The sequence below is a fragment of the Aulonocara sp. 'chitande type north' Nkhata Bay genome, linkage group LG6 (genome assembly GCF_057382095.1).
Source record: "Aulonocara sp. 'chitande type north' Nkhata Bay isolate Kocher_YH1m ecotype deep benthic linkage group LG6, A_spYH_male_GT1.1, whole genome shotgun sequence".
Taxonomy (NCBI): Eukaryota; Metazoa; Chordata; class Actinopteri; order Cichliformes; family Cichlidae; genus Aulonocara; species Aulonocara sp. 'chitande type north' Nkhata Bay.
Genome location: NC_141349.1, coordinates 21680652 through 21700212, shown reverse-complemented (window position 1 = coordinate 21700212; position 19561 = coordinate 21680652). Strand labels below are relative to the sequence as shown.

The following is a 19561-nucleotide window of genomic DNA, read 5'->3' as shown; positions in this document are numbered from 1 at the left end:
ATCTGCTGGGGCACAAAGATCTGGCTGTTTGTGCGGAGGTAATGGCTGCCTAAATCTGGGTTTAATCTCCAGGCACAGCAGGCTTCCTAATAAATATGCCCACGTACTGGTTGTGTGGAAATAAACAGTTTCTTCTCTCTTGATCAGTTTCTAGCAACACTAAAACCCCCCAAAACATTGTGTATTTTTTTCCTTCTTGTGTACAGAGGTGGACATCGAGGGCATGGAGTTCACGCCTGTTGAGGCAGACAGCGTGGACAGCATCAGCGACGGCGAGGAGGAGGACCAGTACAGCCTCCAGAGCAGCTCCAGTGACAACAGCTACACGGGCACACATTCCCACAGACTGCAGCCACACCACTGTTAGACCCATGGCGGACATCCATCTGTCGACCAGCTTCCTCACCCATCCACGCTTCCCTCACCTCATCCCCCTCCCTCCCACTCTCCCCCTTTTGTGTTCACCTACGCCGCCCACTACCTACACCACCTACACAAGACCACGATGGCAGTACCCCCGAGCCTATTCTGTCCACACTTAAGACTTGCTGACTTTTCCTCCCTTCTCTGACCACTGATCCTACCTCACCATACTGTATCCTGCCTGACCCCGCCCCCTCCTTACACACCTGCCCTTTTTACCACCCAAACAGCGCAGAGCAGAGCTTGTAGTTTTTAATCTGGGTTCTGTGGTCAGGTGCGCAGCTTTGACCTGTTAATTGGTTCGAGAAAAGTAAAAGGAGAGAGTTATTATCAGGTGGCAGTAATACCACACACAGTTTATGATATAACAGATGAAGCAGTTTGGTTTGTTCTGCAGTATATGCAACATTGGGAACCTCGGTAGTCATTTTCATCATACAGATTCTTCCCTTTTACACAACAGGATTGTGCAGGAGGTGTCCTGTCCTTTCCTTGAAACATCTGATTGGTGAAAAATGACGAAACCTTTAGAATTTCTCATTTGGAGGCGGTGGCAGGATGTTCTCAAACCGCTGCCACCGCCCGAGCGTACCCAGTATGGGAAGCATTTTGCTTCACTTTTCGTGCGCATCGAACAAACAAAGCACGACTCTGATACCTAAACAGTCACTGTGCACTTGCGAGAAGTTTATCCACCACATCGAACTCTCCACAAAACGGTGAATTAAGCTTTCCCTTAAATGTCCAAACTTCTTACTGACTCAACTCTGCACACATGCTGAAAATGTGTCCACAGACCACCTGAGAAGGTTCGAGAGCTGCAGCAGAGCAGGAAGAATGTAAATAGATGTACAGATACTGTAGAAACCCTCGTGTCTCCCCTCTGGTTGGGTTGCCTAACCACTACTCCACACTACTGACCACTACACTATACCACCCTATGGTGTGGATGGACTACTATGTCAAACAATGAGAAAAAAAAAGGAGTTTCCTCAAAACTAAAACTCTACTCCTTACATTTGACTCAAATCTTGTTTCCTTCTCAGTAGCTAATTGATGTAGCAATAAATACATGAGGCAGGTGCTTCCTCTGAGTGTTTAATCGATTCTGGCAGACCATGAGGTTCTATGGGAGACTTTTTTTTTTCTATTTTTCTTTTTTTATTTCTAGATGGGGATTTGTCGCTCACCATTAACAGACCTGCATCTCCTTCACTAACGGATGCTTCTCTGTGAGCGCGTCACCATCTACCTAGATCTCGCATTTCTCTGCAGCTCTTGTCGCCTTCTCGGTCAGAAGTCGGTGGTATTTTAAATATTTGTTTAAATCGATTAACAAGTCAAAGCTGTAAACACCCGGGAGGGGAGGGAGGGCAAGCTTGTAGTGATTTGTTCATTTTAGAGGCACTCGTTTTTATCTAACCTAGCAAACTAATCACTTTCCTTATCCCCTCGGCTGATCTGTGGCTTATTTGCGAAGCTTTGGGCACGGCTGAACACCGATGTAGGTGAACCTTGTTCTCTAACCCGTCTGTAACTTATGCACATTAGTCACTGTTGACGAACGAGGCGCTTCTGTCGCTCTCTGACCGTTTAATAATCCTTAGCCCCGGTCTCTGGCAGTCCTTTAGAGCTTGGCACTTTAAAAAGAAAAAGAAAAAAAAACACACAGACACAAAAAGGGGCAGGCCATTGAGACGGATCTGACCCCACCCAAAAAAAAAAGAAAAGAACTACAAAAGACTCGAATGAAAAAGAAAAATACTTGCATACAGAATCTACTCGTCACTGAAAGTGAGTTTAGCCAGTGTAGTCTATATTTCTTGTATTAAATTTTGTATTATATTTTCCTAAATGTTCTCTTGTAATGAAAAGACAAAAAAGAGTGAGTATATCTATCTTATCTATATATAAAAAAATATATATATATAAATATATATAAAAATATGAGTGACAGCCAGACAGACAGGAGGCCAGGCTTGATGAAGGGAGAGTGGGAGCAGGGGAGCTGATAGACTGGCCCCTCTCCCTTTGGGTGACTCTCCTGCTGTCATTCTGTGCCTTGGTGAGCCTTCGACCTCCCTCATCCTCCTCCTCTTTGGCCCTTACTCAGGTCACGCTCCCCCCTGTCCTCTCCCCCTCTCGCTTGCATCCCTCCCTCCTCCTCCTCTGGCGGGGCCTTTTTTTAATTTCAACGTGAGACACTTCCATGCGTGAGGGCCGCGTGAAGAGAGAAGACCTCATAAATGAGTAAAAATTATCCCCCCCACCTCCCCCTTTATCTCAGTTCCTACTGAAGCCGCTGTTGTACTACACCCTGTCCAGGCACTCCTCCGCCCTCTCGCTGCCCGCCCGTCTGCCAGCGTCATGGAGATAAAAAACAAACACACACACACACACACACACACTGGTGAACTCCCATGGCAGCTTCCAGTCGCCCCGAATGGTCACCGAAGGGGTTAAAAACTTCTGGGCTTGAAGCGTGTTTATCTTTATTTTGATTTTTTTGTCATTTTATTATTGTTGTATGTTGACTTGTTTGTTCGGTGGGAGCCACTGGGAGAGGAGCGATAAAAAAACAGAATAATCCAATCAATGGCAGCTTAACGGTGTTATCCTCCGAGCTCCCGGTGGTGCGTCCCAAACAAAGTGTTACCCATCGATCAGGGGACCTCTTGAGACACAGCAATATTACCATCTTGTGCTTTCTGAGGGAGGGTGGGGCGGGCGGGGCGCAGGGTTTTTAAAGACAAGCAGGTGGTTTTTGCTCTTGACTCTGTGGTGCATTGTTTTTTGTTTTTGTTTTTTTTTTGGTGACCAACTCTTATATATATATTTTTAATTTTTACCTCCTATCTGCACTCTCTCCATATTCTGCAGGAGGGGAAAAGAGTAACTATAGATGAGGAAAAAACAGCTGTTTGTTTTGGGGTTTTTTTAATCATCGAGTTTACATTCATGTCAAAGACTTTGTACATGACTGTTTGTAGCAAAAAATGTCCTTTTTTCAGTTTGTCAGTCAAATGAACAACTGAGTAAACCATTACTAAATGGCATATTCTCTCGCACAGAACCTCCCACAGCGATAATTGACATAAAAAGAAGCAGAAGACAAAAAGAGGGAGGGAGCGGGACGATGAGGCGGTGGGGGTGGGGATAGATATGAGATTAGAGATTTTAAAAACACATACATATATTTTCACTCAGTGTAGTGTATGAGCAGCTGATTGGACATGCAGACATTTTGCTTGAATGTTGGATGGATCGTGTTTATGGGAAAATCTTTTAATGATGTGCCTTGGGGGGTGGGAGGGTTCTTTAAAGAGATTGTACCACTTAATGAACACTGTTGAATCAGTTGCCCTAACTTTAAAAAAAAAAACAACGAAGTTCCCCATCTTGTTCCACTTCCCTTCTCGTGACAAAAGAAGCAAACGGTTAACGGCAAGACACAGAGACACAGAGGAGAGTGGGGTTGTGCTGGGGTGGGAATGTTCATCAACATCAAAGTGGGATTTTATTTTAAAAAACAAAACAAGGTCATAACAAGTACACAAGAAAAGATTTGATGTTATTGCTTTCATGCTGCTGTTGCACAGAGATTTCTAAGAGCACAAAAGTTTGTTTTTTGGGTGGGTGTCAGCAGGCGGAGAAGAAAGAGGGTGGTGGGCATGACGGAGTATGGGGGGCGTCTGCAGCTCACGTGCACACAGATGAAGTGAGAAACACGTCTTTCTGTCCCTTAGCCTGCTGCTGCTTTAAAGGTGCTTCTACAAACCCACAGAATGACTTCCATGAAATCTTATTCCTGCCAAATAAAGAGTCACTTTTGAATCTTTTTAATGATTAATACGATAGCTTTAACTACCTGTAGGCTTTAGGTCAGCTTCCTGCTTTCTGCACTTCAGCCTTTTATTTTGTATTTTCTCCTTAATTGTTTTGTCCTACAACGTTATGGTTCCTTTTTTTCTTTGTACCCACATAGAAGCTAGAGGCTGAACTGGCTTGGATTTAGTTGAGGGGGAGATGATGAGGGGGTTTGTTTGGGCTGAGGGGGGAGTTCTGTGCCAGAGACCTGTGAATATGTTGCTTTTAAGCAGATGTGTAATTCAGAAGATGTATAAGTTCCATTTTTTTTTTGTGCGTGTGAGCGTGCGTACACGAGTACCTGGTGCTGGCTGTGCTTTAGCAAACACTTTAAGGTATTGTGTATTCTCTCATTGTAATATAATTAAAATGTTTTATACAGAAAGCCGTGTGTGCTGGTGTCATCAGTGCTTTTCGGGGGAAGGTAGCAGATTAAAAACTGACGACCTACAGCTGAACAAAGCTGAAAGAAAATGTAGGTAAAGACGTTGAAAAGTTTCGGGGTTTCCTGTTTGGTTTACGCAGCTGTGAAACTGGAATATTGGGGGGATGTTTAAAGTTCAGAGTTCATCTTTTGTCAGCGTGACAGCGAAGAGACATTGGGTGACGGCGTCAACAAACAGGCGCAATTAATTCGACAAATAACTCGTCAAACTTTTATTAAATCTCAGCTTAACACTGACGAGCTTCAAAACATGTCTAGCTATTAAACTGAAAGTCCAGAGATTTATGGACATCTTACAGCACAAAACCCTAAAGACTTCTTAAAAATACATCACATGAATAATTTTTAATGATAAATAAAATGTTGGAGCGAAAAAACAAATCCAGTCGATTCCATCCTGAAGGGAATGCAGTTGTTGAAAACAGTTTACAACAGGGGTGTCAAACATACAGCCCGAGGGCCAGAACCGGCCCACCAAAAGTGTCCAATCCGGCCCAGCAGATGGGTTTAGAATATTGCAAAGAAGAAAAACTTACATTTTTGACATTTCACTGCATTTGTCAGTTTTATTATTTTATTATTACTGACAAAAACATCACGCACAGCATAGCATAATACACCTAAACAAAAATAATAAAATTATTCTATAAAATTAACAGTAAAGATCTTATTTATTCATTTCATTTCATCCAGAAAAAAAAATTCTGTTATATTACAGAACAAAAAGACCCTTTTTCTGTTAATTTATGCTATTATTCCTTAACGTGAAAGCCAAACAGCCGTCCTTGTTTTTCATAATGCAGAACAACAGATATATTTAAAATTGCACTTCATGTTCATAACACATCATCGTTTAAGCGCGTAGTTAAACTTCTTTACACTGAATCTAAAGGGCAAACAATTGGCAGTGTGTTTTTAAGACTTTATTAGGCAGTACTGTAGTTTCACTGGTCCGACCAACTTAAGATAAAATTACTCTCTATGCTGCCACAACACAGAGTTTGACACCCCTGGTTTACAATAAAATAAACTTCAACAGTAAAGAAGATTTTACTAAAACTTTAAATTAGCTTAATTTTTTTCTTGTGATTATCCATGCATCAGTACAGACCTGCTGGCAGAAACATATATGCTTTCCAAACATAAGAACGATATTACAGCAGACGCTGTGTGCTGACACCTGTAACAGATATTCTCTGCAGTTTATTGCAGTGTCAAACCTGAAAAAATGAACCGTAAAGCATTTAAGTACAGTTAAGCATTCAACTACAGCTCTGATAACTAACCGATGAAGTTAAATTAAAATTACAAAGTCACGTGATCGTGATTTGGTCTAATTTGAGCTTTTAGCTGGAGCTCAATAATAAATGATATGTTAATAAATATAATAAACTTGAAAGAGCCAATGAGAAGAAAGCATATGTGCTGATAATAACGATGTTTATAATCGTCTTTGACAGCAGATTTGTCAGCAGAGGTAACCCGACAGAGGAGTCAGACTGTTTCTTATTAAGAGAAATCGTAAACAGCGAGCATACAGCAAAACTTCAAGATGATCGAGATGATCAAAGGCAATCATGCCGAGTCCACACACACACACACACACACAGACACACAAACACACAGTGCTTTCAGATAAACTGCCGGGGTTTCTGTGGGACGGCAGCAGCTGAAGCCAGCGTCTTGGCTGCTTCTTTGGCCTTTTCTGACGCGTCCTTCACTGTGTCCCTGAGCAGCCGCTGGGGCGCCTCTCCTGTGGGAAGAGAGCGAGGGTGAGGCGGGAGAGAACGAGGACGACAGGCATCAGCAACACTGCGAGATCCTTGCTGAGATCAGGATGCTCACTGACACTTCTGTGGCCGATTTTCTCGTGACTTTCATGATTTAGTAGCTTGAGAAGTGTGCTGCCTTTTTTTGTTCTTGTTGTTGTTTTTGGAGCCACCCACAGGAAACAAGCACACAGAAACACACGCCTTCAAAAATCAAAGAGAATACTTTTACTACAGTGAAGATAAAGTGAGCTCCTCTCCGTGCACTTGTTAACTTTTACCAGACAGTGCTCACTCAGTTCAGCGCTGTTACTAAGTCAGACCTAATGATCACAATTGTGACTTTCCTCTAACAGTCATTAAAGGTAAGGAAAGGTAAGGTGACACATACAAAAAATAAATACATATCAACAAGGACCTTTCTAAAAAGGCTTCACTGAATAAGTCTGCACTCTCCTCATCTGTATGCTGTCAGGAACAGCCTCATACTGGATTTAGCGCCAGGGGCTGCACAGTCTATTTGTGTCTGCCCTGACTATGAACCCCACAACCTTGTGTGAGAACAACAACCTGAGTCACAAAAAGACACAGTGATCCCCCCCCACTCAAACACGAGATGATAAGGAGATACATTTCCTTCAATTCTGCACTTTTATTTTTTTAAACCGAGACGTAGATATGAAGTGCGAGTGTGCGTTAGCGCTGTCAAAGGGAAAGGGCTCTTTGTGTGTCTGAACGCTGACAATAACAGCGGGGAGGGACTCCTTACGGTCAAAAACAAAAGTCTCTCACGTTTTTTTCAAGGCAGCATTTTTTAAACAAAGCAAAAATTGCTTATTGGATTTAAATGTAGTAAGCAATATTAAAAAGAAAAAATATCCAATCAGCAAACTATAGTGAAATTCATATCAGCAAAGATATGAACTTCTGGAGACGTGTGGTACTTTCAGATACTCGCATGCCAACTGTCTAAGAAAACATGTTTTGTATCCCAAGATTGTATCTTGGATCAAATCAAATAAATGCATAATTATAATAAAGGTCAATCAAATGGACCAATATGGCAAGGCCATGATGATCCAATAGGTAAAGTAAATCCTTCAGACAACAATTCTGATGGCTAAAGAGCCAAATGGGACAGGCGGAAAAAAAAAGAAAAAAAAAAAAGTATTATTTTGTATTTTGTCTGTGAAGGTTCTCAGTCATCCAGGTCATCGTAGTCAAAGGAGCTTGCAAAGAAAAGCGTCTGGACTTCTTTAAGTTGCTTGAAGACGTTTCACCTCTCATCCGAGAAGCTTCTTCAGTTCTAAGGTCAAATGGTGGAGAGTCCCAGAAATAAACCTAGTGGGAGTATCCCCCCCACAGAGGGACAAAAGGACCCCCTGATGATCCTCTAATCGCCTGAGCCAAGGTGGGAAACTGGGCGTGGGTCCCAATCAGCCAGAGTTTCGGGTGTGTTCATTGTGAAACCTGGCCCCACCTTATCATGCGAATTCCTGAGGTCAGATGGCCCAGGATGTGAGTGGGCGTTAAGGCGTCTGGGAAGGGATCTCAAAACTGGATTATAGATGGCAGAGAGTTGGTGTCGTAAACCCCCGCCTCTGTTCAAAGATGGTCGCTCACAGTGGACATAGATGGCTTCTTTCACTCCTCTTTCAAACCATCTGTCCAAAATGTGAACATTGGCATCCTCGAAAGAGTGACCTTTATCCTTAAGATGCAGATGGACTGCTGAGTCTTGTCCTGTGGAGGTGGCTCTTCTGTGTTGTGCCATGCGCTTGTGAAGTGGCTGTTTGGTCTCTCCAATGTAGAGGTCTGAGCATTCCTCGCTGCACTGTACAGCATACACCACATTGTTAAGTTTATGTTTTGGCGTTTTGTCTTTCGGGTGAACCAGTTTCTGTCTGAGCGTGTTGCTGGGTCTGAAATACACTGGGATGTCATGCTTGGAGAAAACTCTCCTGAGTTTCTCTGATACACCGGCTACATAGGGGATGACAATGTTGTTGCGTCTGTCCTTCTTATCCTCCCTCGCTGGTGTCTGGTCTTCTTTTCTGTGCCTCTTTGCTGACTTTAAGAACGCCCATTTAGGATAGCCGCACGTTTTGAGTGCTTCCTTTACATGTGTGTGTTCCTTCTTTTTCCCTTCAGGCTTAGAGGGAACATGTTCTGCCCGGTGGTGTAGGGTCCTGATTACTCCAAGTTTGTGTTCCAGAGGGTGATGGGAGTCAAAGAGGAGGTACTGGTCCGTGTGTGTGGGCTTCCGGTAAACTTCGATGTTGAGTTTGCCGTTCTCTTCAATGTGCACAGCGCAGTCCAGGAAAGGCAGACAGTTGTCCTTTGTGTCTTCCCTGGTGAACCTGATGTTTTTATCCACAGCGTTGATGTGCGCAGTGAAGGATTCCACTTCTTGTGTCTTGATTTTGACCCAGGTGTCGTCCACATATCTGTACCAGTGGCTGGGTACTCTTCCTTTGAAAGAGCCAAGAGCCTTCCTTTCCACTTCCTCCATGTAAAGGTTGGCTACAATAGGTGACACGGGGGAGCCCATGGCACAGCCATGTTTTTGTCTGTAAAAGCCTTCGTTGTACTTGAAATATGTAGTGGTGAGGCAGAGGTCTAACAGTGTGCAGATCTGATCGGGTGTGAAGTTGGTCCTGTCCTCCAAGGAGCTGTCTTCTTGTAATCGTTTTCTGACAGTCTCCACGGCCTCCATGGTGGGTATGCAAGTGAAGAGAGAGACTACATCAAAGGACACCATGGTTTCATCTGGATCCAGGGTAAGTTTCTGGACCTTGTCGGTGAAGTCGGTGGAGTTCTTGATGTGGTGTGGGGTGTTCCCCACGAGAGGAGCAAGGAGCCCTTCAGGCTTAGAGGGAACATGTTGTGCCCGGTGGTGTAGGGTCCTAATTACTCCAAGTTTGTGTTCCAAAGGGTGATGGGAGTCAAAGTTCATCCTGAACCTACACAACCCAGAGAAGAAAACACACCTGATGCCAGTCAGGAGAAATGGGTTAAGAACTTTTCAGACAGGATTCTCACTGAACCTGAAAAGAGAGTATTAGCCAAAGGACTCAATTTTGCCATTTCTCCACAACAGTTGCCCATAGTGGACCTCATCACAGCCACAGAATCTGCCATACGGATTAATAAATTATCACAGACAGAAGCAGAGCAAATCAGGATGAAAGTCTCAGCCACGCTCTCCAGTGCCAAAGTCCCTCCATCCAACCTCACAATACAGGAAAGGAAGGCCGTCGCTTCCCTGAGCAAAGACCACAACATCACTGTTTTACCAGCTGATAAGGGAAGATGCACCGTGGTCCTAAACACTACAGATTACCATACAAAGATCACTACTCTCCTCAGTGACAACAATACCTACGAAGCCCTAAAGCGAGACCCCACAAGCAGCTACAAAAAGAAAGTTATAGCTTGCCTTCAAGACTTTGAAAAGGACAAAATTATTGACCGCCTTACATATCACCGCCTTTACCCAGGGGATGCCATACCCTGCATCTATGGACTTCCTAAGATCCACAAGGAAGCTGTCCCACTCAGACCCATAGTCAGTAGCATAAACTCAGCCACTTATAACATTGCAAAACACCTTGCTACCATCCTTGCTCCTCTCGTGGGGAACACCCCACACCACATCAAGAACTCCACCGACTTCACCGACAAGGTCCAGAAACTTACCCTGGATCCAGATGAAACCATGGTGTCCTTTGATGTAGTCTCTCTCTTCACTTGCATACCCACCACGGAGGCCGTGGAGACTGTCAGAAAACGATTACAAGAAGACAGCTCCTTGGAGGACAGGACCAACTTCACACCCGATCAGATCCGCACACTGTTAGACCTCTGCCTCACCACTACATATTTCAAGTACAACGAAGGCTTTTACAGACAAAAACATGGCTGTGCCATGGGCTCCCCCGTGTCACCTATTGTAGCCAACCTTTACATGGAGGAAGTGGAAAGGAAGGCTCTTGGCTCTTTCAAAGGAAGAGTACCCAGCCACTGGTACAGATATGTGGACGACACCTGGGTCAAAATCAAGACACAAGAAGTGGAATCCTTCACTGCGCACATCAACGCTGTGGATAAAAACATCAAGTTCACCAGGGAAGACACAAAGGACAACTGTCTGCCTTTCCTGGACTGCGCTGTGCACATTGAAGAGAACGGCAAACTCAACATCGAAGTTTACCGGAAGCCCACACACACGGACCAGTACCTCCTCTTTGACTCCCATCACCCTTTGGAACACAAACTTGGAGTAATTAGGACCCTACACCACCGGGCACAACATGTTCCCTCTAAGCCTGAAGGAAAAAAGAAGGAACACACACATGTAAAGGAAGCACTCAAAACGTGCGGCTATCCTAAATGGGCGTTCTTAAAGTCAGCAAAGAGGCACAGAAAAGAAGACCAGACACCAGCGAAGGAGGATAAGAAGGACAGACGCAACAACATTGTCATCCCCTATGTAGCCGGTGTATCAGAGAAACTCAGGAGAGTTTTCTCCAAGCATGACATCCCAGTGTATTTCAGACCCAGCAACACGCTCAGACAGAAACTGGTTCACCCGAAAGACAAAACGCCAAAACACAAACTTAACATTGTGGTGTATGCTGCACAGTGCAGCGAGGAATGCTCAGACCTCTACATTGGAGAGACCAAACAGCCACTTCACAAGCGCATGGCACAACACAGAGGAGCCACCTCCACAGGACAAGACTCAGCAGTCCATCTGCATCTTAAGGATAAAGGACACTCTTTCGAGGATGCCAATGTTCACATTTTGGACAGATGGTTTGAAAGAGGAGTGAAAGAAGCCATCTATGTCCACTGTGAGCGACCATCTTTGAACAGAGGCGGGGGTTTACGACACCAACTCTCTGCCATCTATAATCCAGTTTTGAGATCCCTTCCCAGACGCCTTAACGCCCACTCACATCCTGGGCCATCTGACCTCAGGAATTCGCATGATAAGGTGGGGCCAGGTTTCACAATGAACACACCCGAAACTCTGGCTGATTGGGACCCACGCCCAGTTTCCCACCTTGGCTCAGGCGATTAGAGGATCATCAGGGGGTCCTTTTGTCCCTCTGTGGGGGGTCACTCCCACTAGGTTTATTTCTGGGACTCTCCACCATTTGACCTTAGAACTGAAGAAGCTTCTCGGATGAGAGGTGAAATGTCTTCAAGCAACTTAAAGAAGTCCAGACGCTTTTCTTTGCAAGCGCCTTTGACTATTTTGTATTTTTTAAAGTTATTTATTTTCATTTCATTAGTTCATTTTTTTAAAATTAATTAATAAATTTTTAACTTATTTATCTAGCTGCCAGCATTGCTGAAACCATGTTAATAAAAAAAAAAAAAATCCACCCCTGTGTGCGATCAAAATGTCAGAAATATTTCAGCATTCCCGTCGTCTGGGTTTACCCACACTGCCTGAACGTTAAAGAGTCCTTGCAGACTACAAACACGGGTGGGAAATAACTTTCCGGTCTGTTTCTGTGCTGTGGCATTTCAGGCGATTTTCATTCATTATGTTATGAAACAAATGCGGCTGTTTACATTTAGACATCTCAGGACCTGACGACCTCTGAACACACCCTCATCAGTCCATCTCTCTGTATGTGCTCTTAAATAGCAAACTAACACATAACCATAGATTTCTCCTTTACACTGACAATTTCCCTAACAAATGAACGAGGTAAGGACAAACCTTTTTGACTAAGAAAATCGAATTCATCATTGTGTTTACCACCAGAATACAACATATGCTGAAATCCTTCTAAAAGTGAGTTTTGCCACTCTGTAGCCATTTCGGTAATGCCTCTGGGCCGTTATTTTGAAGGTGTTCGTGTACAAACAAAGACTGAGCAACAGTGCTTAAAAATGCTCTCATAAACACTCTGCTCACATTGATTCTTGCTTAACCCATATGGAAAAGATATATATAAATCTTATAAAGTTTGTATCTGTCTTGTATGAAACTTGTATGTTTTGGATACTTACTAAAAAAAATATATGAAAGTAATGAGAAAGTGGCCACTTTCATGAGTAAATCATATAAGTTTTTACTATTTCTTTTCCATATGGGAAGATAAGGCTGAAAAACCTTCCCTCTGCCCCAAGCTTACACTTCTCTTCCAAACATGTAGAAGAAGTGTAAGCTTATACAGTTGGTATGAAGTGACCCAAAGGATACATTGTGTTGTTTACATCAAATTCTATTGTCCAATTTTGGTGAGCTTGTGTAAATTGTAGCCTGAGTTTCCTGTTCTTAGCTGACAGATTGCACCTGCTGTGGTCTTCTGCTGCTGTAATCTATCTGCTTCAAGGTTGTACATTCAAAGATGGTCTTGTGCCTTCTCTGGTTGTAATGGCATAACAACATGGTATGCAGGGTGCTCAGCTGCGAACAGGAAAGTACTGCAGAGGGTCATCAACACAGCCCAGAAGATCACTGGCTGCTCTCTGCCCAGCCTGGAGGTCACTGCAAACTCTCGGTACCTCAGCAGAGCTGGCAATATCATCAAGGACCACTCTCACCCCAGCAACCAACTGTTTGAACTATTACCGTCAGGCCGACGGTACAGGTCACATAAAACCAGGACAAACAGATTCAGGGATAGCTTCTTTCCCAGAGCTACCACCGTAGTAAATAAGCACAAAAACAATTGAACCTATTCCATACCGTCACTGTCATTATATTAATGCTGCTATCCTGTATATATTGTACATACTATTGTTTGAGTACTTACGATTGTTTTTTTGTACTTTTTATATTTTACATTTATATTTATTATTGAAACTTGCACCAAGGGAGTGGCACTCCAATTTCGTTGTACATAACCCCTAACCCTGTACAATGACAATAAAGGCTATTCTATTCTATTCTATTCTATTCTATTCTATTCTATTCTAATGAGTGACAATTTGAGTTACTGTCGCCTTCCTATCAGATCCTATGGCTCCAACAAGGCAAAACTGCAGCTCACTGGACATTTTCTCCTTTTCATTCTCTGTAAACGTAGAAATGGTTGCGAAAATCTCAGCAGATCAGCAGTTACTGAAATACCCAGACCGGCCCATCTGGCACCCTCAACCACGGCACATGTAAAGTCACTTAAATTCCTCCTCATAATGATGCACAGCTTGAATTTAAGCAGGTTATCTTGACTGGGTCTAAATACCTAAATGGCACCCAGCTGCTTCCACGTGATTGGCTGATTAGATATTTGCATTAACAAGCATCTGAACAGGCCTGCCTAACAAAGAGTCCAGTGAGTGTGATCTTCTCTACATGAAGGTTTGCCAAATTTGATGAAATTCCTTCAGTGGTTGATGATGACTCAAAACATCACAACCGTATTTAATTCGTTTTAAAATAAGAATCACATCAGAATCAACTAAACAACACATCTACTTCTATACTCTAAACTACTATTTAGATCACTGTTGCTCAGACAGGGTAAAAAGTTACTGCCTCAGCTACGCTGTCTACTCTGTGCAGCAACATGTGACAACCCCCGGGCAACGCCTGGGATGGCAGATGGATGCCTCAGTCCTAGCACACTTACCATGACGCTCAGCCTGATGCCGATTCCTGTAGTGGCATCAACAAAAGTGGCAACAGGACGGAATCACACAATCAAGACACACGTACGCTGCATCAGCACAACACACAGTTTGGAACAATGTAAATATTATCTTATTCTTTGGGGTTAAATTTGACTTTCCACACTTAATGTACAAATTATTTGAGGTTATTCGTAGTGCGCAGACTTACAGTACTTTTAAAAAAAAATCCCTCAAATGTGAACATTTTCAGGTTTAGCTGGTGTCCTATTATTTTAAACTAAACCCTACCCAATATGAGAAACTGATAAATCAACACTAGAAAAAGTGACTCATCTGCAGATGGTTCATCTCTAAGTGTTGTTGTTTCTTTAATACATCTCTTCATACATCCCTCATTATGATTTACTCTGTTAAACTCTCTTTATGCAACACTGACTACCTAAATTATTTCTGTCCAAACCTAAATTAGGAAATTGTGCCATTTGTGACTGTAGCTGTCATGGTTTCACATCCCCCCGCCTTTTATCACATGGCACGTGGAGGAGTAAGATTTCTTCAGGCTATTTGTCAATTATGTATTTTCAGGATGCTGGGAAGTTTAGTGTTGAGTCCAGAGTGGCAGGGGTTGTTATGACAGCAGTCCTGTGTTTCTGGGGCGAAAAGAAAGCTCCATTTCCTGTTTAAGTTTTCCCCCCTTCCAGAAATGGCAACAGTTAAAAATAAGCTGTTTTGTTTTCCTCTGCTTTTCCTCCTGCTCTCTGCCCTGTTTCAGCTGGAACACACATGAAGTGTACATACCCTGCAGGTTGGACAGCGCGTATTCCAGCCCCTTCATGGCCTTCACCTGGTTGCTCTTGAAGCGAGCCAAACCAAACTCCTGTGAGAAGACAGAACAGGAAATGGCTTTACACAGGGGAGATTGTCTGGGAAACAACACCGTCTTGTCACTGCAAGTCTCTGGGGATATCCAAACAAGCCTGGCATCTTCCATATTTAATGATTCCAATTTAGTAGACTTATTTTTTGTTTTGTTTTTTTGCTGTAATTTCACTTCTCCCACTACTTTATTTTAGCATGAGCGCTAAAGTAAAGATCTGAAAATTCAGGACATCGGCCTCTAGAATGAAAAGAATTGCATCTATTCTATCTGAACCGCCGTAGAGTAGATGAAAGCAGACGAATAAATGCTTCTAAGAGTACTCATATCATTCCTGTGCTGACTGACATCTAACTTACCTAAAGGGCAGATGGGCTCTTACTGAAAGAAAAGAATTCATTTACCGTCTTGTGTCTATCACACAAAGGAAAGCCAGAGTACAGACTGTATATAAAAGTTGGGAGAAGCAACCATGACATCGCTATGTGGTTTGTGGATTATTTTTTTTGAATTTGCAGATTTAGCACGTTAGACATTTATAGATGGTTAGCGCAAACAGTTGATCTTACTAAGAAACTAAGAAAACGGCACAATAAATCTTTATTCTGTTTAGTTTACTAAACACGGGATCATAACTTCTTTTAAAAAGGAACATCATGATTTGAATTTAGCAACCAAGTCCAAAAATGTAGGAGGATAGTGCTTACTTTGAGCTCCTAAATCAAATAAGAAGTCTGATTGTTTCCTCACAGAGGTCTGCTTGCAGCTACATGAGTTGCCCTCTGCTGGCAATGAGAGTGAATGCAGGTCTCAGGCACATTTATATACAGTGGTTTTGGCTGGGGTCTGTCTGTACCTGAATGGGTTTGGAGAAGCCATAAATGCTCGAGGATATCCACGCCTCACGTTTCAGCTGTGTGGTCGCTGGATGCTCCACTGAGCCTTGGAAAACACAACGCTCCTCAACAGACTTGATTGGGAAAGAAAAGTGACAGCAGGTTATAATAAACTAAGATGCAACTCAACAGATTTACTATGGAAGTCATCATTTCAGGATTTTAAGTAACTTGTGGTCTTGGCAACAAGATTTCTGGAGACGTAACTTCACTAAAGACGATCTTTCTTTCTGCAAAAGCCTTTGAAGGATTTGAAGAACTGTTTTTGTCTCAACAACTGCACAGAACTACCATGTCTCAAAATGTTTTCCATATTTTCCCATGAAGCCATCATGTTTCAGACTGCAGCAAATTAAAAACACAAGCATCATCAAGTATGTTGCAACGTAGTGCAGTTTTCATTAAAGTTTTAAGAAAAGATCATAAAAATATAACATTTAGTTGTGTGTATAAATGCGTGTGCGAAATAAGGACCTCTGTCCTTGTGTGAACTGATTTCTTTATTCCTGTTATTGTCTGTGCCAGACTCTGGCAACCCACAGTACTCTACAACACCTGTAACCACAACAGTGATGTGATGTCAGACCACATTACTTTCCTTATATCATGGCAGCAAGATGACAGCTTTGACAGAAGTCCTACACAGTTTCACATGTAAAAAAACAAAACACAAACAACACATACCTACTTTCACAGCAACTTCAGCAGAAAAACAAGCAGAGTCAAGTGAAAATTTTAATTTCTCTCCACCACACAAGATCACAAAGGCAATGATGATTAAAACCCATCAGGAAAAAGGCATAACACAGGAAACTGGCTGCGTGTTGATTAGAATCTCTCTGAAACAGCTCAACAAGTAGACGGCAGGAAAAAAACAACAACAACACAAAGCCTCACCATGAGAGTTGTGTGGTTGAGGTTCCAGGTGTAGGTGGTCAGGCTCTTGTTCACTGGGTCCACGATGGAGTCCTCGATGATGTACACAGAGCGAGACATGCCGGCGGGGAAGAGCCGCTCCGCCCAGCGAGGCAATCGATTGGTCTTCATTAGAAGCCGTCTGGAGAGGAGCCGGTGGTCTGCTGTTACCTCCCGGTACACGACGTCCTCCGTGAGAACATGGGTGCTGGGTGACACAAAAACACACAGCCACATCACCTACAGGGTTACTGTGAGGCTTCTCATCTGTTTCTAGTGTACGTTCAAAGAGTGCACCATCATAATATACACCAAAAGAAAGAAGAAAAATATATGCAAGTAAAATATTCTGATGTCGTCTAAGTCAGGCATAAAAAAAACAAGAAGCACATAAACCACCTGCCCACCTCGATCAGCCAAACTTAGTTTTGCTTCTCTGATACACTGTCTCAGTTCTCAATCTCACTCAAGACTGACAAGCGTATTTTTGCTTGCGAGCCTCCAAAATTGAAACAATATACAGGCATCACCTGCACGACTGCCTAGTTTTGAAGAATGATTAAACAATACACTAAAACATTGCACTACATAATTATTTACATTTTCTAAACCACAGTTCAGCAAAGTTAATGTAATTCCTACTTTCCAACTAGTGAGGAGATCAGGGGAAATAGAAAGCATTTAAAAGATATCACACAGCATTCAAATGTTCACTAAAAGTAAAAGCCAGCAATGGTAATCCCAAAGTCAAAAAGGACTCGTTTTTTTGGCACCTTAATTTTTAGTAGCAAATTTTATGGCTCTCCATGTGACGGCTGAAGGAGGACTGACATCTGAAGGCATGCTGCTAGTGTTTTCTAATGAGCACCTTTGATAAAATACTGATTATGAGAATGCTGGAGTACCTGAATGGGTTTGGGTACCTCTGCCAGAAAGCAGAGACAACATGGTCCCATGTACTCCTGATGTCGGTGCTGCTACAGAAATACTTGACCATTTTTTTTTTGATGGTGTGCAGGACGGTGTGAATCCCAAACCCTGAGGTCCCTCGCTGTGATTATACAAATCAGTGAAAAGTTTGGTGCTGACTCCATCCACAGTCTGTGGTGATCCTGCAAAAGTGAAGGGAACAATGAGTAAAAAGGTTACGCGGATAAAAATGCTGAATAAAGAGTATTTTACTGCTGGGTGGGATGGACATGGTCAGCACCAATAGTCAGATAGGCTGTGGCATGTAAACGATGGTCAGTTGGTAATAAGGGGCCCAAAGTGTGCCAAGAAAGTATCTCAAACACTATTACAACTTCAACAGTCTGCACCATTAATAAAAAGCAGGATGGATCCACGCTTTCATGTCATTTACACAAAACCTCTGATCCTACCATCTTAATGTCTCAGAAATAGAGACTAATCAGACCAGGCAGCATTTTTACAAGCTTCTATTGTCCAATTTCAGGAAGCATGTGTGAATTGTGGCCTCAGTTTCCTGTTCTCAGGTGATAGGAGTAACAGCTTGTTCTGCTGCTTCAGAGCTTGATGTAGTGTTGGCTCTTTCGCATATCATGATTGTAACCAGTGTTCATTTGAGCTGCTATTGCCTTCCCATCAGTTGAATGTTCTCTGACAATCATTCAGACCTGCAACCAGCTCACTGGATATTTTCTCTCTTTTTTTGGGCTTATTCTCTATAAACCCTAGAGATGGCTGTGCAGGAAAATCCCAGTAGATCAGCAGTTTCTGAATGCTTAGAGCAGTCCGCCTGGTACCAACAACAACGCCACATTGAAATCACCTTAAACTCCAGCAGGTCATCTGGAGCATACCTGCCGGCCTAAATGCACCGAGCTGCTGCGATGTGATCAGTCGATTAGCTAAAACAATGTGAACAGGTGTATCTAATAAAGTGGCCGGTGACTTTATGTTTTTCGATTTTGTTGTATAGACTTCAATGGGTCCCCCAAATATCCATTTTTTTCCCAATTACAGCACCAATAAAACATTTTTGAAACCACCATTTGTTATCTTTTATTGACTTTTCACATTTTCATAGCTCAACATGACGTAAGTCCTTACGTAATATACGCACGTCACCTTGACATATGGTTGGCTGGTTATCGTTACCGTTGGTTTGCTGGACAGCTAAGAGCTATCAAGTTAGCTTCCAGAAACCACTTAATTAACCACATAATTCAAGTGATTTACCTCTAAATGTTATACTGAGCTTAAGTAAAAGACCGGTTATTTCACAGCTTAATGTTAACTGAGTTCAGAGTTTGACAGGAGGTTTACAGCAATAATACCGCACTTCAAGTTTCGGTAGCCTCCCGTTCCGTTAAATGGCCACTAACCGAAATGTGAAACATTCCGGAAATAGTATAAGCAAGCTTACCTGTAGTTGCTGCTACTTTAATGCTAGGCTAATAAATATTAGTTGTTTGTTGAGCCTAAAGCCAACAAACTAACTGATGTTAGCTAGTTATATTCATAGTGTCATATGAACCCGGTCAGCCAGCTCCGAGTCGTAGGTCGGACCGTTTTACTGTAAAGCCACTTCCGGTTGTCGTTTTAAAGTAAAAGCTCTCACAAACATTTCTCTTTTCACGCATTGGAGACTGCTGTGTGATACAAAGACCTGATGGCTAGTCCCGAATTTTGAACCTTTAAAATATATATATATTTAACGAGGAACCTACAGTTTTCATAAAAGTACTCATGAAATACTTGTATTTAGATTCCCATCGTGCCTATTCTTGCCTGCTGGTGTTCTAAT

At 42.7% G+C, this 19561-nt stretch overlaps 2 protein-coding genes across 7 annotated transcripts in view; one reads left to right on the top strand and one right to left on the bottom strand.

The window, feature by feature from the left end:
- mxd4 (MAX dimerization protein 4) overlaps positions 1 to 3567 on the top strand; it is a 23412-nt gene extending 19845 nt beyond the window's left edge. For both annotated transcript variants that reach the window (XM_086295581.1, XM_086295580.1), the window contains one exon: positions 207 to 3567. In XM_086295581.1, the coding sequence (XP_086151707.1) occupies positions 207 to 367 (161 nt within the window). In that variant the 3' untranslated portion in view covers positions 368 to 3567. The remainder of the gene's footprint in view (positions 1 to 206) is intronic.
- On the bottom strand, positions 3210 to 19561 carry LOC147327720 (PRELI domain-containing protein 1, mitochondrial-like). 5 transcript variants are annotated; one of them, XM_086295578.1, is made up of 7 exons: positions 19181 to 19431; positions 17697 to 17903; positions 16774 to 16999; positions 15837 to 15950; positions 14902 to 14980; positions 14103 to 14128; positions 3210 to 6488 (listed from the first exon to the last, which is right to left on the bottom strand). In XM_086295578.1, the coding sequence occupies exons 2-7, from the start codon at positions 17786 to 17788 to the stop codon at positions 6453 to 6455; spliced, it is 573 nt and encodes a 190-aa protein (XP_086151704.1). In that variant the 5' UTR covers positions 17789 to 17903; positions 19181 to 19431; the 3' UTR covers positions 3210 to 6452. The 5 variants fall into 5 exon arrangements, with proteins under 5 accessions (XP_086151704.1, XP_086151703.1, XP_086151705.1 ...); XM_086295577.1 differs by lacking the exon at positions 14103 to 14128 and having other exon boundaries at positions 19181 to 19424; XM_086295579.1 differs by lacking the exon at positions 3210 to 6488 and having other exon boundaries at positions 14103 to 14189.

Excerpts from the sequence above, each read along its gene's own strand:
- LOC147327720 (XM_086295576.1), bottom strand. The coding sequence starts at position 17,788 with ATGGTCAAGTATTTCTGTAGCAGCACCGACATCAGGAGTACATGGGAC. Across the intron at positions 17,000-17,696 it reads AGGTACCCAAACCCATTCAG|CACCCATGTTCTCACGGAGG; the intron begins GTACTCCAGCAT and ends TGTGTCACCCAG. Across the intron at positions 14,981-15,836 it reads GCTTCTCCAAACCCATTCAG|GAGTTTGGTTTGGCTCGCTT; the intron begins GTACAGACAGAC and ends GTCTTCTCACAG.